The sequence below is a fragment of the Lipotes vexillifer genome, unplaced genomic scaffold, assembly GCF_000442215.2.
Source record: "Lipotes vexillifer unplaced genomic scaffold, Lipotes_vexillifer_v1.1 scaffold240, whole genome shotgun sequence".
Taxonomy (NCBI): domain Eukaryota; kingdom Metazoa; phylum Chordata; class Mammalia; order Artiodactyla; family Lipotidae; genus Lipotes; species Lipotes vexillifer.
Genome location: NW_006797481.1, coordinates 372,869 through 386,516, shown reverse-complemented (window position 1 = coordinate 386,516; position 13,648 = coordinate 372,869). Strand labels below are relative to the sequence as shown.

The 13,648-nt window shown below is 50.7% G+C and overlaps 1 protein-coding gene across 2 annotated transcripts in view; it reads left to right on the top strand.

Moving 5' to 3' along the window:
• The first annotated feature begins 12,927 nt into the window (after positions 1 to 12,927).
• The window catches only part of TACC2 (transforming acidic coiled-coil containing protein 2), a 79,664-nt gene continuing 78,943 nt past the window's right edge, over positions 12,928 to 13,648 (top strand). Inside the window, exon 1 of one of the 2 annotated variants that reach the window (XM_007469551.1) lies at positions 12,928 to 13,510. In XM_007469551.1, the coding sequence (XP_007469613.1) occupies positions 13,443 to 13,510 (68 nt within the window). In that variant the 5' untranslated portion in view covers positions 12,928 to 13,442. The remainder of the gene's footprint in view (positions 13,511 to 13,648) is intronic. The other variant, XM_007469549.1, reaches the window with a different exon arrangement.

Sequence of the window (13,648 nt, the reverse complement as noted above, 5' to 3'; positions counted from 1 at the left end):
GCTCTTCCTTGCCCATTATCTCCTGAGGTCTACCTGCCTCTCTGTTGGTCCCTTGTCCCCGAGGGCTTCCCAGGGGAGGCAACTTCTAAGCTGAGAGCTGAAGGCTAAGTGGACTTAACTACACACGGGCAGGGGAGGGAACAGCATCTGCAGAAACCTTGAGGAAAGAGAAGGGAGCAAAACTGAAGAGGTCCCATTGAGGCTGGGGCCTGCAGAGAAGGGAAGGGGGTAGCACAGTGGTCAGGGGCCGGTGGTTGGCACACCGTGGCTCATGTTAAGGATTGGGGGCTTTATTTTTTTTTTCTCGGTAGAATTTTTTTCGATTAATAGATTTCTTTTAAGAATAGTTTTAGACTTACCAAAAAAATCGAGACAGTAGTATCGAGTCCCCATTTACCCAAGCACACAGTTGCCCTATTATTAACATCTCAACAATAGCGTGGTTCATTTGACGCAATTCATGAACCAATATTGACACATTGTTATTAACTAAAGTTCATAGTTTATTCCGATTTCCTTACTTTTTCCCTAATGTCCTTTTTCTGTCCCAGGACCGCATCCAAGATACGACATGGCATTTAGTCTTTATGTCTCCTTAGGCGCCTCTTGGCTGTGACTGTTTCTCAGACTCTCTTGTTCTTGATGACCTTGACAGTTCTGAGGAGGACTGTCAGGTACTTTGTCGAATGTCCCTTAGCTGGGATTCGTCTGATGTTTTTCTCATGATTAGAGTAGAGTTATGGGTTTGGGGAGGAAGATCACAGAGGTAAAGTGCCATTTTCATCACATCATATCAAGGGTACTTACTATCAATGTGTTTTATGACTGTTCATATCAATGTGTTTTATGACTGTTGATCTCTTGGCTGGGGTCGTGTTTGTCAGATTTCTCCACTGTCAAGTTTCTCTTTTTGTCCCCTTTTCCATACTGTCCTCTTTGGAAGGAAGTCACTGTGGGCACATCTCAGGACTGGGGAGTTGTGCTCCCTCTTTTAGGGGGAGTATCTACATAAATTTTTTGGAATTCTTCTGCATATGGGAGATTTGTCTCTTCTCCATTTATTAACTTATTCAATCATTTATTTATATCAATATGGACTCGTGGGTATCTATTTTATACTTTGAGTTATAATACAATACTACTTTATTTGGTCGCTCAGATCGTTCCACCCTTTTGGCCATTGGGCCATTGGCTCCTAGGGCTTTATTTTAAGAAGGTCCAGAAGCCCTGAGGCAGGCAGAGATCTGAGCGGTCTCTCCAGCTGCTTGGCAGGGCAGGAGTGGTTTCAGGACTGATCAGGGCCCCCAGACCCTGAGGCTCCCTGTCCTGGCCCAGCGGACTGGACAGGACCAGGGACAGCTGTGGTCCCATTGCCCTAAGTACACCCTCAGCTGTGGCTTCAGGGTGTTGCCAGCTCCAGTGTCTCTCCGTGACTGCTTTTTTCAACGGGGCTGTGGCCTGGATCCAGGGATCCAAATAAATCCTGTCTTTTTCCCTTTGGCGGGTCCTTGGAAGTTTTCGAAGCAAGTTTCAAAAATGTTCAAATGAAAATTTAATTTCACTGAAATGGAAGTTGTTATTCGCCAGGTCTAGGCCAGAGTCTGAGGTCCCTCTTGGTCTCATGATTTGGAGATACATCCTCCATCAGTGCCCATCTCCAGCCAGGCCTCTCTTGTTGGAGCTGTTATGCCCTCTGTGTGTTTTCACCATGCCCAGGTGACCGCAGTGCCCCTGACATCTGTGGCTTTGTCTTCCCCTCTTTGGGCTTGGAGGGGAGAGCAGTGGGGCAGTGGGACCCGGTGTCTTAGCAAAGAAAGCCCAGGGCACATCCTATTACAGAATCGACAGATGTTCTGTTCTTGCAAGCATGCTGGGTGACTTCCTGCAGCCTCCCCCTGCATCTGATGGCTGCTGTGGAAATGATGACATAATCCCACATTTCCAGTGCAAATGGCTTTTCTCCCGGAGTTTTCCCCCCCTCCCCCCTCCCCCATGTCCACTGGTAATCATTAGGCCACAAGCCTTGGGGAGAACAGATGTGACTTTGAGAGAGTCCACGGGGAGGAGGGGGGCTTCATTTCTCTGCTTCCCAGCCCTGCCCGAAGCAAAGGGGTTGTCCTGGGAGGGACAGTGTCCACCAAGGTGGCAGAGCTCCGACAGGCCTTCCTCATTCCTTCAGCCCTGCCCGTCTGTGGCCTTTGTGCTCAGCAGACACCCTGACCTACTAAAGCTGTTTGGAGAGCATTATGTGGCGATTAATTGAGCTTTAAGAGGCTGAAGCCAGGCAGGGAATCTGAAGATAAAGAATTTCCAGGAATGCAAGTCGAAAGCCCTCACTGTTGCCAAGGCAGCCACAGCTGACCAGGGGTTTTGGACCTCGGCGGGCTTATGGCAAAGAGCCTGCTGTGTTGGCACGTGGGGCAGGCAGACGTGAACCTCAGCAAACATCAGAGCTGACCTCCTACTCTGCCTGCTGGGGATGGCGGTCCCTAAGGAATCGGTAACTTGGAAACCTGGCCAATGGCTGCCTGGACGACCCAGAAGGAATGAGACGGGGGAAGCAGCTGAACTTCTTGCAAGGAGGAGCTGGTTCCGTGTTGGTGCAGGAAGGCCAGGGGACAACACCCCTGAGACACACCACCCTGAATGCAGCCTGGGGTCTGGGGAGAGGCAGGTGGCCTGGGCTCACCACGGTTTCTGGTGGGACGTTCGGCCCACCGTGGGCAGCCCTCAAATGCTCCCGTCTCTCTGTCAGCACCTCTCCCAGACTTGAGAGCTTTTCCTGGCGGGAGAGGGAATGAGAAGACCTTCTCCCTGGCCTCTAGGGTGGTACGCTTCTCCTGCCAGCTCAGGGGAGTGAACCCCTCGAGAAATACCGCACATCCTCGCGCACAGCTCAGGGGAGTGAACCCGGCGAGAAATACCGCACATCCTCGCGCACAGCTCAGGGGAGTGAACCCCTCGAGAAATACCGCACATCCTCGCGCACAGCTCAGGGGAGTGAACCCGGCGAGAAATACCGCACATCCTCGCGCACAGCTCAGGGGAGTGAACCCCTCGAGAAATACCGCACATCCTCGCGCACAGAGCCAGGCCGTTTGCCCACTCACAGCTCAGTGGTTAATTTTGTAGGTGGGGTCAGGACCATCCTTGGGGTTGTTGATGCTGAGACTCTCTGGTGATGAGATGCTGCACTGAGCAGATGGGGGTCTCATCTGGCCTCGTTCATTCGTTTATGTGAACCACGTTTCATTTCGCTCGCTCTTCTGCCTGTCAGACCCACTTCTTGCAGGGCAGCCCTGGACGTGGATATGTTGCTGAGCATCACCGTCCTGGCGGGACAAGCAGAGGCTGTCTCACCTGGGCCTCCGGCTCTCGGTCAGTCTCATGAACAGGCACCAGTGTTTGGGGGCTGCTGAGCTTCCCAGTGTTTGCAGGCAGGCGTGTCTGGAAGCTCCACCTGGCTGGCTTCAGCCCCAGGAGCACAGCGAGGAAGCCCGTCACTCTGTTCTCCAAACACAGTTCAGTAAACGGTGGCCTCCTCAGTCTGGGTGGAGCCAGTACGGAGCAGGCGGGACCCATGATCCCAGCTCTCAAATTCTTTTTTTTTAAATTTTAATTTATTTATTATTTTATATTTTTATTTTTGGCTGTGTTGGGTCTTCATTGCTGCGCGCGAGCTTTCTCTAGTTGCGGTGAGCGGGGGCTACTCTTCGTTGTGGTGCGCGGGCTTCTCATTGTGGTGGCTTCTCTTGTTGCAGGGCATGGGCTCCAGGCACGCGGGCTTCAGTAGTTGTGGCTCGCGGGCTCCAGAGCACAGGCTCAGAGGCTCAGTAGTTGTGGTGCACGGGCTTAGTTGCTCCGCGACATGTGGGATCTTCCCAGACCAGGGCTCGAACCCATGTCTCCTGCACTGGCAGGCAGATTCTTAACCACTGCGCCACCAGGGAAGTCCCAGCCGTCAAATTCTTTTTCCCATTTCTGGGGGGAGACAGAAGGAGAGTGGGCCGCCAGGCAGGGCTCCCCTGGCCCTGCTTATTGGGGTGCAGTTGGGAGACTCCTCCAAAGCTGGAAGGGATTCTGACCTGATTTGGGGTCCAGTGAGGAGCAGGGTGTGCATGGAGCTTTGAGGGGCCAGTGAAGGCCTGAATGGAAGTCCCCAGCCCAGCTCTGGGGGCGTGGGAGGTATCAGGGCAGCGTGAGGCCCAGGAGCCCGCCTTCCATTCCCAGTGGTGCCCCGGACCCCATGTTAGGTTGGCTGCCACTTTATAATTTTAGATTTTTGCATTTCAGGAGGGTCTCTGTGTCCCCAGCATTGGGCATTTCGTGGGGCATATGGGAGGAATGGCCTCAGGCCTCCAGGAGCCGACCTGGCCCAAACCTCTGCTTTGTAAGGAGAAACTGGATGCTGGGGGTACTGGGGGGCGGCTACCCTAGTTTGAAAGGGTCAGAGCAGACCCCTCTGGAGGGCGATGTGGACCTCCCAGAAACCAGGGAGCCACACCTTGCTGTCCCCAATGCTAGGGGACCAGAGCCATGTTCCCAGGCTGGACAGTTACTGCCCCAGGGAAATGTTGACATAAAGTAGGACCCCTTCATCTTTTTCTGCATTAATGGCTTAAAGAGATGCAAAAAAATGTGAATATACCATACACTTATTGTGCCCTGAACTTTTATAAGTCACCAGCCTCTGAAAGCTGTCACGAGACCTGGTAATGTCTCTCGCACATTTTCTCAGGGTCAGCGGGATGGGGCAGGAATTGGGTCAGTCTGCTGTCATGGCAAGATTGTCTTCCCATGGACAGATCAATTCCTAAAAAATCTGGGTATTTGGGAAAAATAATCCCTTTTTCTCAGGCACTAAGTTATAAGGTAATTGCATCCAGTGACGGTTAGGCAGGGTGCCTAGTGGGTTACATAGATAGGGCCTATGGGATGGTTATGAAAAGAAGGAAGTATATTTAGGGTTTGGTAGCACACATGTGCACACACACATGCCCCCCCACCACACACACACACTCACACTCACACTCATTCAGTCACTGCCCTCAGATGTTATGCTAATTATCTATCAGTAGATGCGCATGGTTGCTATTTCTGGCCCAGCTGTTCTGGATTTCTGTTCTATCACAGAGCCTTGAGTCAGCAGTTCTGGGACTCAGCGCCTGGTTTTCACCGCTCCACTCATAAGTAGGACAGCCCCGTGTCAGGCTCTGTGTCACTGCTAGTCAGGCATGGGAAGACATTTACTCCAGACCAGCTGACAACTGGCCACCTTCCTGAACTGGCCTCTGCTCTGGGGCAGCGGACGTCACAAGGACCCAACGAAGGAAGGGCCACGAGTTTTAGAGCTTCTGCACGTGCTCTTTTGCATTTTCATCTTGGAAGCATTTCCACACTGAACGGCCACTTTGGGGCCACTACAGAGAACCCTCTCTCAGTCCAGATGGGTGGAACCTGCAGTTCTCAACCTGTTTCTCCAGTCTGGCTTCAGAAACCAACTTCACTGTCCATTTTGACAGCTGGGAGATTCCATCTCTGTTTACACTTGAATGTTCTCTTTAAAAGGCCTCTTATTCCTGGTACAAACTAACCTCTAAAACCAGTAGGCTTAAGCTCTAGAGGAACTCAATAGATTAACACAACAGTCAAATCAAATACAATATTTTAGCTCTTTTAACAAGGACTGAAATGTTTTTATAGTGCTTTTGCAATTTTCTGTTCTTCTTGGAAACAGTTCTCCGAGAGGAAAGATGGATTTCACTGGTTATGTTTTTGACCCCGGTCAATTGGTTCTCTCTTCCCAGGTTTGAATGAAACTTGACTATTTCTTAGTAGAAGCTTGAACTCTGGAGGTCGGTGTTTTATTTGGCCAAATGTCTCCCTGTTTGGTTTTGCCCATGATCTTAAACCTAGTTGATAAAAGTTGTTACAGTAAGGGGTACAGATTATCTAAAGAAAATTGTTCCTTGAGAAAGGCCACTTAAAATGAATCCACTTGTTGAATCAAACTTTTATGGTAATAGTGGGAAAAATGTTTAATTGGGACTTGATCTTGAAAAAAGAAATGAAAAAATTATGAGCATGATTAATATTTAACAAAATGTGGACTTTAATGATAACCATATGTTCGTGCTTAGCATGAACAAAGAATTTTGGCTGTGTTTTTCTGGCAGATTTTCAGACTTGCATATTCTTCCCTTCACACTTGACTCCTGCAGCTCAAGTGCACAGTCACTTTAACATAAATGCTTCGACTGTTTTCTGAAGGGCTCTCTTGCTTCTTTGATGTCCTCTCTTCGAAGCTACCTTCTTCCTCATCCTTGTGAGTTTCTCCTCTTCAGTTGTTCACAGATCACCATTTCTCAACAGCTTTGGGTGGCTTTTGAGCAATTCCTCAGGATCAGATTCATTCACTTCATGGTGTCCTGCAGCTTCTGCTAGGTTTGCAGTTTCCTTTGCAGTTGGTCGTGGTGTATATTTCCCCACAATCAATGAGAGACAACTGGCAAGAACTTGTGAAGCCAGGAGGAGTATTTGAGGGACAGCTGAGTCCAGAAGTGGTTGCTTTGTTGATGAATGTCTTCCAAGGCTGACCTTTGCTTCGCCTTATTGTAACCTTATTACTGTGGGAGCGTGGATGGGGGGGGGGACCCTCTCTGCAGGATGGGGCAACTGGAAATATATCCTCCAGGAACTTCTGATTTTATTGATTGCTAGAGGAGCTAAGTAGGGGCTGATATGCTTGCTGAAGTTGCCATATGAAATTGAATGTTGTGTTGGTGGAAGGATATTGTTGAAGGCATTATCCACCATATACCCTGTTTCCTGATGGAGAACCCATAGGAAAGAACATGTTGAGAATGTCAGTCACGCAAAAAGCTGCTTATCCGTGGAATGGCCTTTTTTTAAAAAAATCTGCTGGGTTTTATGAATTGTGTAACTGAAAATGATTGTTTCCCTTTTCGCTTTGGCTGCTGGGAAACGTAGATCCAGACTTGCAGCTTACTCCAACCAGGGTTTAGGTAAGTACTTTCGGGATAACCTCAGTCCCTCAGGCTTTTAGGCATCTTTTCTTTCAAAATTCTTTTGCTGTCTTGAATTGCAAGCTTGAGTCCTTTTTGAGATTAGGTAGGATATATTTTCTAAAATGTTATCTCAAGAGTGTCTTCTTCCATTTCCATCTCAAAAGAGCTGAATTTATTTGGTAAAGAAAGAGGGATTTTAAGCATCTTGTTTAGTCTTCTGGGATGTGGTGTTCGTGTTACTGATTTCCTTTGCATATGTGATGAGACTTCTCAACTCAATGCTATCCTCATTTTTGCATAGCCCTGGGTTTTCGGGTTAGCCTGCTTTCCTTCCTTCTTGTAGGAATCAAAGATTAAAAATGTATCCTGAATCCTTAATTTTAAAATAAAAGTGAGTCTTATCGCTCTCTCTTTTTTTTAATATTTATTTTATTTATTTATTTTGGGGCTGGGTTGGGTCTTAGTTGCGGTGTGCGGGCTTCTCTCTAGTTGTGGTGTGCGGGCTTCTCTCTAGTTGTGGTGCGCGGGCTCCAGAGCACATGGGCTCCGTAGTTGTGGCGTGCGGGCTCAGTAGTTGCGGCACTCGGGCTTATTTGCCCTGGAGCATGTGGGATCTTAGTTACTGGACCAGGGATTGAACCGACGTCCCCTGCATTGCAAGACGGATTCTTAACCACTGGACCACCAGAGAAGTCCCCCTAATCTTGCTTTACTGATTTCTTCTCTAGTACATTTTGGCTTGCCTTCCTGGGTCTAACAGTAAAATCCTCAACCTTCACCTTCTATCCTAAAAGAATTGAAAGGAATTTTTTTCCCCATGAAGAGTAGCCTTTGGGGTGGTCCTTGCTTGCAAGGAACTTTGAACGATCTCAGGTGTACCTGTGGTGAAGGCGGTGAGAAAGGCATAGGAGATCAGCCCTTTTCAAAGAGAGAGCGAGAGAACCTTGGAAAAGATGAGGTTTTACCTGAGCCTGCTCTTCAGCCCAAGTAAGCCACTCAGACTCCGCAGGGTGAGCCTGTGAGATTTAATGTTGGAGTATAGAGGATGATCAGAATCCCTGTGGCCCTGGAAATGAAGGAACCCCACAACCTTCTACCTTTTCTCTATTTACCATAAGACTGAAGACTTTTGCCAGGACCTGTTCCCACATCCTCTGAGGTTTCACACTGTGTATGTTTATGAAGCTCTGGCTGAGCGTGGGGCACACGGCAGGCCGGAGAGCGTGAACACCAAACACAGACACACGGATAAAGCGAGACTCTGATGAGGCGAGAAAGCACCAGGCGTAAATCTGCCCGCGGTAGAGAATGGGGAGAAAGAAGTCCGTGGTCTGGAGGAGACTCATCCCTCCTAGAAGCTGGCCGGGAGATGGGCCCCGACGCACAGGAGGAATTGGGGGAGCTGGAGAGGTTGGGGAGGAGCATCTCCTCGGCTTGAGGTTACAGCGGGGACCCTGGCCCTGCTCCAATGCAGGATGGAGCCAGTGTCAGGATCAGGGCCGGAATATACAATTGGGACTTTTTCCCAAAGGCAGTGGACAACTTATGGAGCGAGGCTGTGGGACGTAAAAGCTGTGTCTCCAAAAGCCCAGGAAAATGGACCCCTACTCTGTAAAACGTGGGTGGCGAAAGTATCGGCAACACGCTGTTCGTGACCTGCAGCCTGGTCCTGTACGCTGGTCGGCTTTGCTGGTCTCAGGCTCCTATTTACATGTGGTTGCTGAACGTGGGCCTGAAATCAAATGGCTCCCAGCTCTTAGAATCTTAGGAAAGGCAGTGAGCGAGCGACAGGCTGGCTGGAGCTATGGGTTGTGGGGCAGGACCTTCCAGGCTTGAGATGAAGGAACGAGTTGCAAGCGGGTGGTGATGGCTCCTCAGAGCCGGCACCCTGCCTAAAGGTTGGCGGTCCACATGCTTTTGTGCAGCCTCCCTCTGGTCCCCACTGTGATGGTGAAGGCCAGAGACCTGAAGAAATAGGATCTTGCCCAGGCCCATTCTCCATCTGTATTTACATTATTTGTGCTCGCCAGATGGATTTTTCTGTGATCTGACCTGGTTTCCTTTAGCCGGTGTGCTTGGGCTAATTAGCAGCGCAGGGGTCCACTGGTCTTGTTTGGAGAGCGTTGTTGCTATGGCAACTGGAGACTTCCCTGAGGCTGGAGGCAAAGATGAAGCCGCTCAAGTGTGTTTTTCTTGGGGTGTCAGAGGTGCTTCAAAATTACTCGCCCTTTCTGACTGTGGGTCGGTCCCTTGGACCCTAATGGGATTTAAGAGTCTGTACCATATATCTTATCCCTCAATTACAGGGATTTAGCAGGTTTGCTGATCTTTCTGGTATGTGTCAGTAAGTAACTTGAGAATAGACTCATCTTATCAGGCACATGCTAAATACACTAATATATGTGGAATTGCTAATTGATCTAGAAATGATGGGTGCATTCCTTGATTTATCCAGGTTTCTAGGATGCCTTGGGGACATCAGTAGGAGGGTTGGCAGTGGAGCCCATCTAAGTGGGCTTAGCCGACCTTTAGCGATCTAGAATATGCATGCTCTGATCCAGAGGCCAGCAGAGGGGGAGGGGTTCAGGTCTCATTAGGGCCACGGTTAGAAACATTGGGCATCACTGGTTTGGTGGAGAGAGGAAGTGCTCTGCTGTAGCAGCCTCTGCATCTCACAGAGTGGCCAGGTGTGGGCACGTGGAGTCTGGAGTGTGGGGTGGGTGTGAAGAGGCGGTAAGGGAGGGAGGGAGGGGCAGCCTGGCCGTTTGAAGGCAGCATTTCCGGGAAAGAAGGCTGGGACTAAGGAGAGGAGACTGATGGGACTGTTGGGACTGATGGAGCCTCAGCTTCAGCCAAAGGTCTGGCCCAATTGGTGCTCAGGTTTGACTACACTAGGGAATGTGTGATTGCAATGCTAATTGCTTGCATTGTAATAATTTTGGATGGAATCTGTGCTTTCTTATTGTATAAACCCATGATTTTACCTTCTGGGCATGATTTGGGCTGCAGTGGCTGAGGAAGGAAGGGAGGAAGGGGAGGGAGTAAGCAGGCAGGAGTGGGGCATAGCGGATGGTATCTGTGTCATCAGCAGCTCCTGTGGATAACCAGAGCCCAGGGTCTACGGAGCATTTAAGCTGGCTTAAATGGCCCTGGACTGCTGTTTTTTCGAATTTCCTTGGTCTAACTTGGGTAGTTGTTTTGTCTTGTTTTTTAATCGTTTCCCTTTTTGTTAGTCGTTCTTAGTCCTAGAAGTGTATCTTAAGCAGTCCATCTTGGTTGGTCAGCTTGGGCTGCTATAATAAAAATAACTTGGGCCAGGTGGCTTACACAGAAACATTGATTTCTCACAGTTCTGGAGGCTGGAAGTCCGAGATGAGGGTGCAAGCATGGTCGGGTTCTTAGGGAGAGCAGCCCTTTTCCTCTCTAATCAGTCTCCCTCCCCATATTTTTTAAGTTTTCCTTTTTTCTGTAGGCAGAATTACTAGCTAACCAAGCTTGTTTTATTTTATTTATTATTTATTTATTTTTTTGGCCATGCTGCACAGCATGCGGGATTCTAGTTCCCCGATCAGGGATCAAACCCGTGCCCCCTGCAGCGGAAGCGTGAAGTCTTAACCACTGGACCACCAGAGAAGTTCCCAAGCTTGTTTTAAATTGTGTGTAAAATAAACATCAACTGTCTTAAATGAGGGTCTGAGAAGTTCTTCCGGAAGTTCATCACAGAAACTAGTAATGCACGGATTTCAGTTGCATCGACCTCAAGGGCTTCCAGGTTGTATTTGCTTTCCCCCTGGTTTTTGGTCATGTTTTTAAACATCCCTGAGATGGTGTCAGCCTACTAAGTGAAATGTCACTAGGTCATAAGTTTATGATTGTTGGGATTCTAAATAAAAACACTTCACTGTAATGCCTCCTCATTTCCTACGTGGTGCTATACTTAGGGGAAAACGTTTCTTATAAAGAAGGAAAGAAAATTAACACCACTCAAGCAGCAATTACAGTCCTGGTCCCAGGCTTTCATACATATAATTTAATATTCCCAATACCCTGCAAAATAGATGCTTCCTCACTTTTGCCAGCTGAGGAAGCAGTGGTTCAGCATGGTCAAGCGATTGGCTCAAGGCCACACAGCAAAGGAGGGAGAGGTCAGGAGTTGAACTCCCTTCTCATTTCAAAGCCCTCTCTTGTTATTGCAGCAAATCCCTACCGGTTAAGGATCTGGACACTTGGAAGGGTCTGTGCTTTCACATGTCATGAAAAATAAAAGTTAGCAAACGAGTTCTAATTGTGGTTTCTCATTTTTTCCCATGTATTTTCCCAGTGCCGAGTTTGGCTGAAGGCCATACATACCCTCAGTGCCCAGGGAAGGGGTCACTTTCCTCAAAAGATGAAGTCTAAGTTAGTGCTTATGAAGTTTTCAGCTCCACGTGGTCCGGTTCTTTGGACTCCCAGCTGCATATGTGGCCCAAGAGGTCTGTTTTCTGAGAAAGAAACAAACCCTCGAGGTGCCGAGAATGACAGGATGAACAAGTCTCAGAATCCCTGCCACCAGATGACACGCGGCACGACAGTGAGTGACAGCTTCCTGGGAGGTGCTTTCTAGAGCAGGCCACCCCCTGACAGTCACCTTCCCTGCGAGACTGACACATCATTAGCTATTTTCATATAAATTCGAGAAAGTAAACCACCTCAGCGTTTCCTGGAAATTTCATGTTGCTGCATCCCGGGAAACGATTTTGACTTTCTGGCTCTTTGTTTGACACTGATCTTAAATGTCAGCAGAGGAAAGTCAGCCCACCATGAAGCTCTAGAACTGCTCTGACATCAGGAGCCACAGCCTCAAAAGTACCCGTCCAGACATCCCTGGCCACAGTTTTAGAAAACACTCAGTGTGTTGGAGGACATTTCAAAATGCTTTGAGTTTTGTTTCCATTTAATTTTTCTTTTGGCCACAATTTAGATGCATTTTAGGCTGACGGCGCTGTGGGGTAAAGAAATGCTGGGAATCTGGGGAAGAGTTTTCAATTTACGATCAGAGGTTCCACCTTAACTCAGTCGTGAGTCTGTGTTTGGAGCTCAGAATGGGATGGATGCTCAGTTCCCAGGTGGGCCCCCAAACCTCCTGAACCAAAAGGAGATGAAATCCTTCTCTAGTAGCCTTCGATGATGACGACGCCCAGGAGCCCAAGCAAGACTTGAGGGTTTTGGAGGCAGCCAGAGCCAGGTGGGGAGACCCCAGCCAGGGGGATGGGGGTGGGTGCTGTGGGCACTGGATGGGGTGTCACAGACACTCCTGCAGGCCCAGCCTGTGTTTAGAATCACAGAGATGGATGTTTTGATTGTATGTCAGGGAGGGCTGCCTTTTCCCTGTGCACCCTTAGCCTTAAGGGGCTTGACGTGCTGCTCGCAGCTTGCCTGGCCTCTGATGGTTTAGGATGAGCCCTTGCATGGAGCTTCTCTGTGGATCCCTCATCTGGTGGCCAAAGATGGGGCTGCAGACTCTGTAGCCGCTGTGTTTCTTTCTTCCCCCAATCCCCCCACCCCCAAAAGGTGTCCTTGGAGGCCGGGCCTAGGTTCACGAGGGGTGGGGAGGCGGGGAGCCAGGCCCTCGCATCTCCCTGGTACAGGCCTCAGCCAGCGCCAGCGTGGCCACCGGGCCTGAAGGAGGCAGAAGCCGCCAGGATACTGCACACGTCTTGCACATTTCCCACTGCAGCCTGTTTACCTGCTCTCCCAGCCATCGGGAGAGTCCACTTCCTTCCTTGGAGGGATGAGCCAGCTGGAATGAGAATACCCTCACTCCCTCTGTGGTCAGCCTGGCCGAGACCACCACGCCCCTCCCTCCTGGGGCCCCGCGCTCCCCAGCCCGCAGTGCATTTGCATTTCAAAGCCACACAATGCCGGCGGTCTGGGCGAGGCTGCGGGAAGCTGGGGGAGGCGACTTGGGTGTAGAGGGAGGGTCTTCGCCCCGTTTCCGGAGCCAGCGGTGGAGCTTTGTGAAGATCCAGGCGTCGGGGGCTGCTCGGTGATGATGACATCACCGTGTCGTACACGGGAGCCGGGCTGCCGGGGGGTTTGAGAGCATATCCATTCGGGCCCCCCGGCGCTCACGCTCACACTCGCGCGCCCCGGCAGAGCCGCGCGCGCCGTCCACACTCGCGCACACACTGAGGCGCGCGCCGGCCAACCTCGCGCGCACACTTCCGCGGCGCTCGCTCCCCGGGCTCCGGCTCGGGCCCCGATCCGCAGCTCCCCGCCGCCGCCGCCGCCGCCGCCCCGGATGCCAGCAGCTGCTCCCATCTGCAGTGCAGCAGCCCCGGCCGCCGGCCGGCCCACCCCGGGCTCCCGCTGGAGGAATCGTGCCAGGACGCTGGCCCTACTCGCGGCTAGCCTGCTCGCCAGGGCGCAGCGAGGATGGGAGGGTCGCAGTCTCTGCAGCCAGTCCCAGCCAACGACCTGAACCTGGAGGCTTCCGAGGCTATGTAAGTGCTCCGCCGGGCCGCCCTGGAGGCCCCCCCCCCGTGCCCCCAGGGGGAGGCTACCAGGGCTTTGTTAGTGCCCCTTCTCCTGATGCCCGGGCAGCCTGGAGCTGGGGCTGGCCCGGCCGGTCTCTCCAGGCA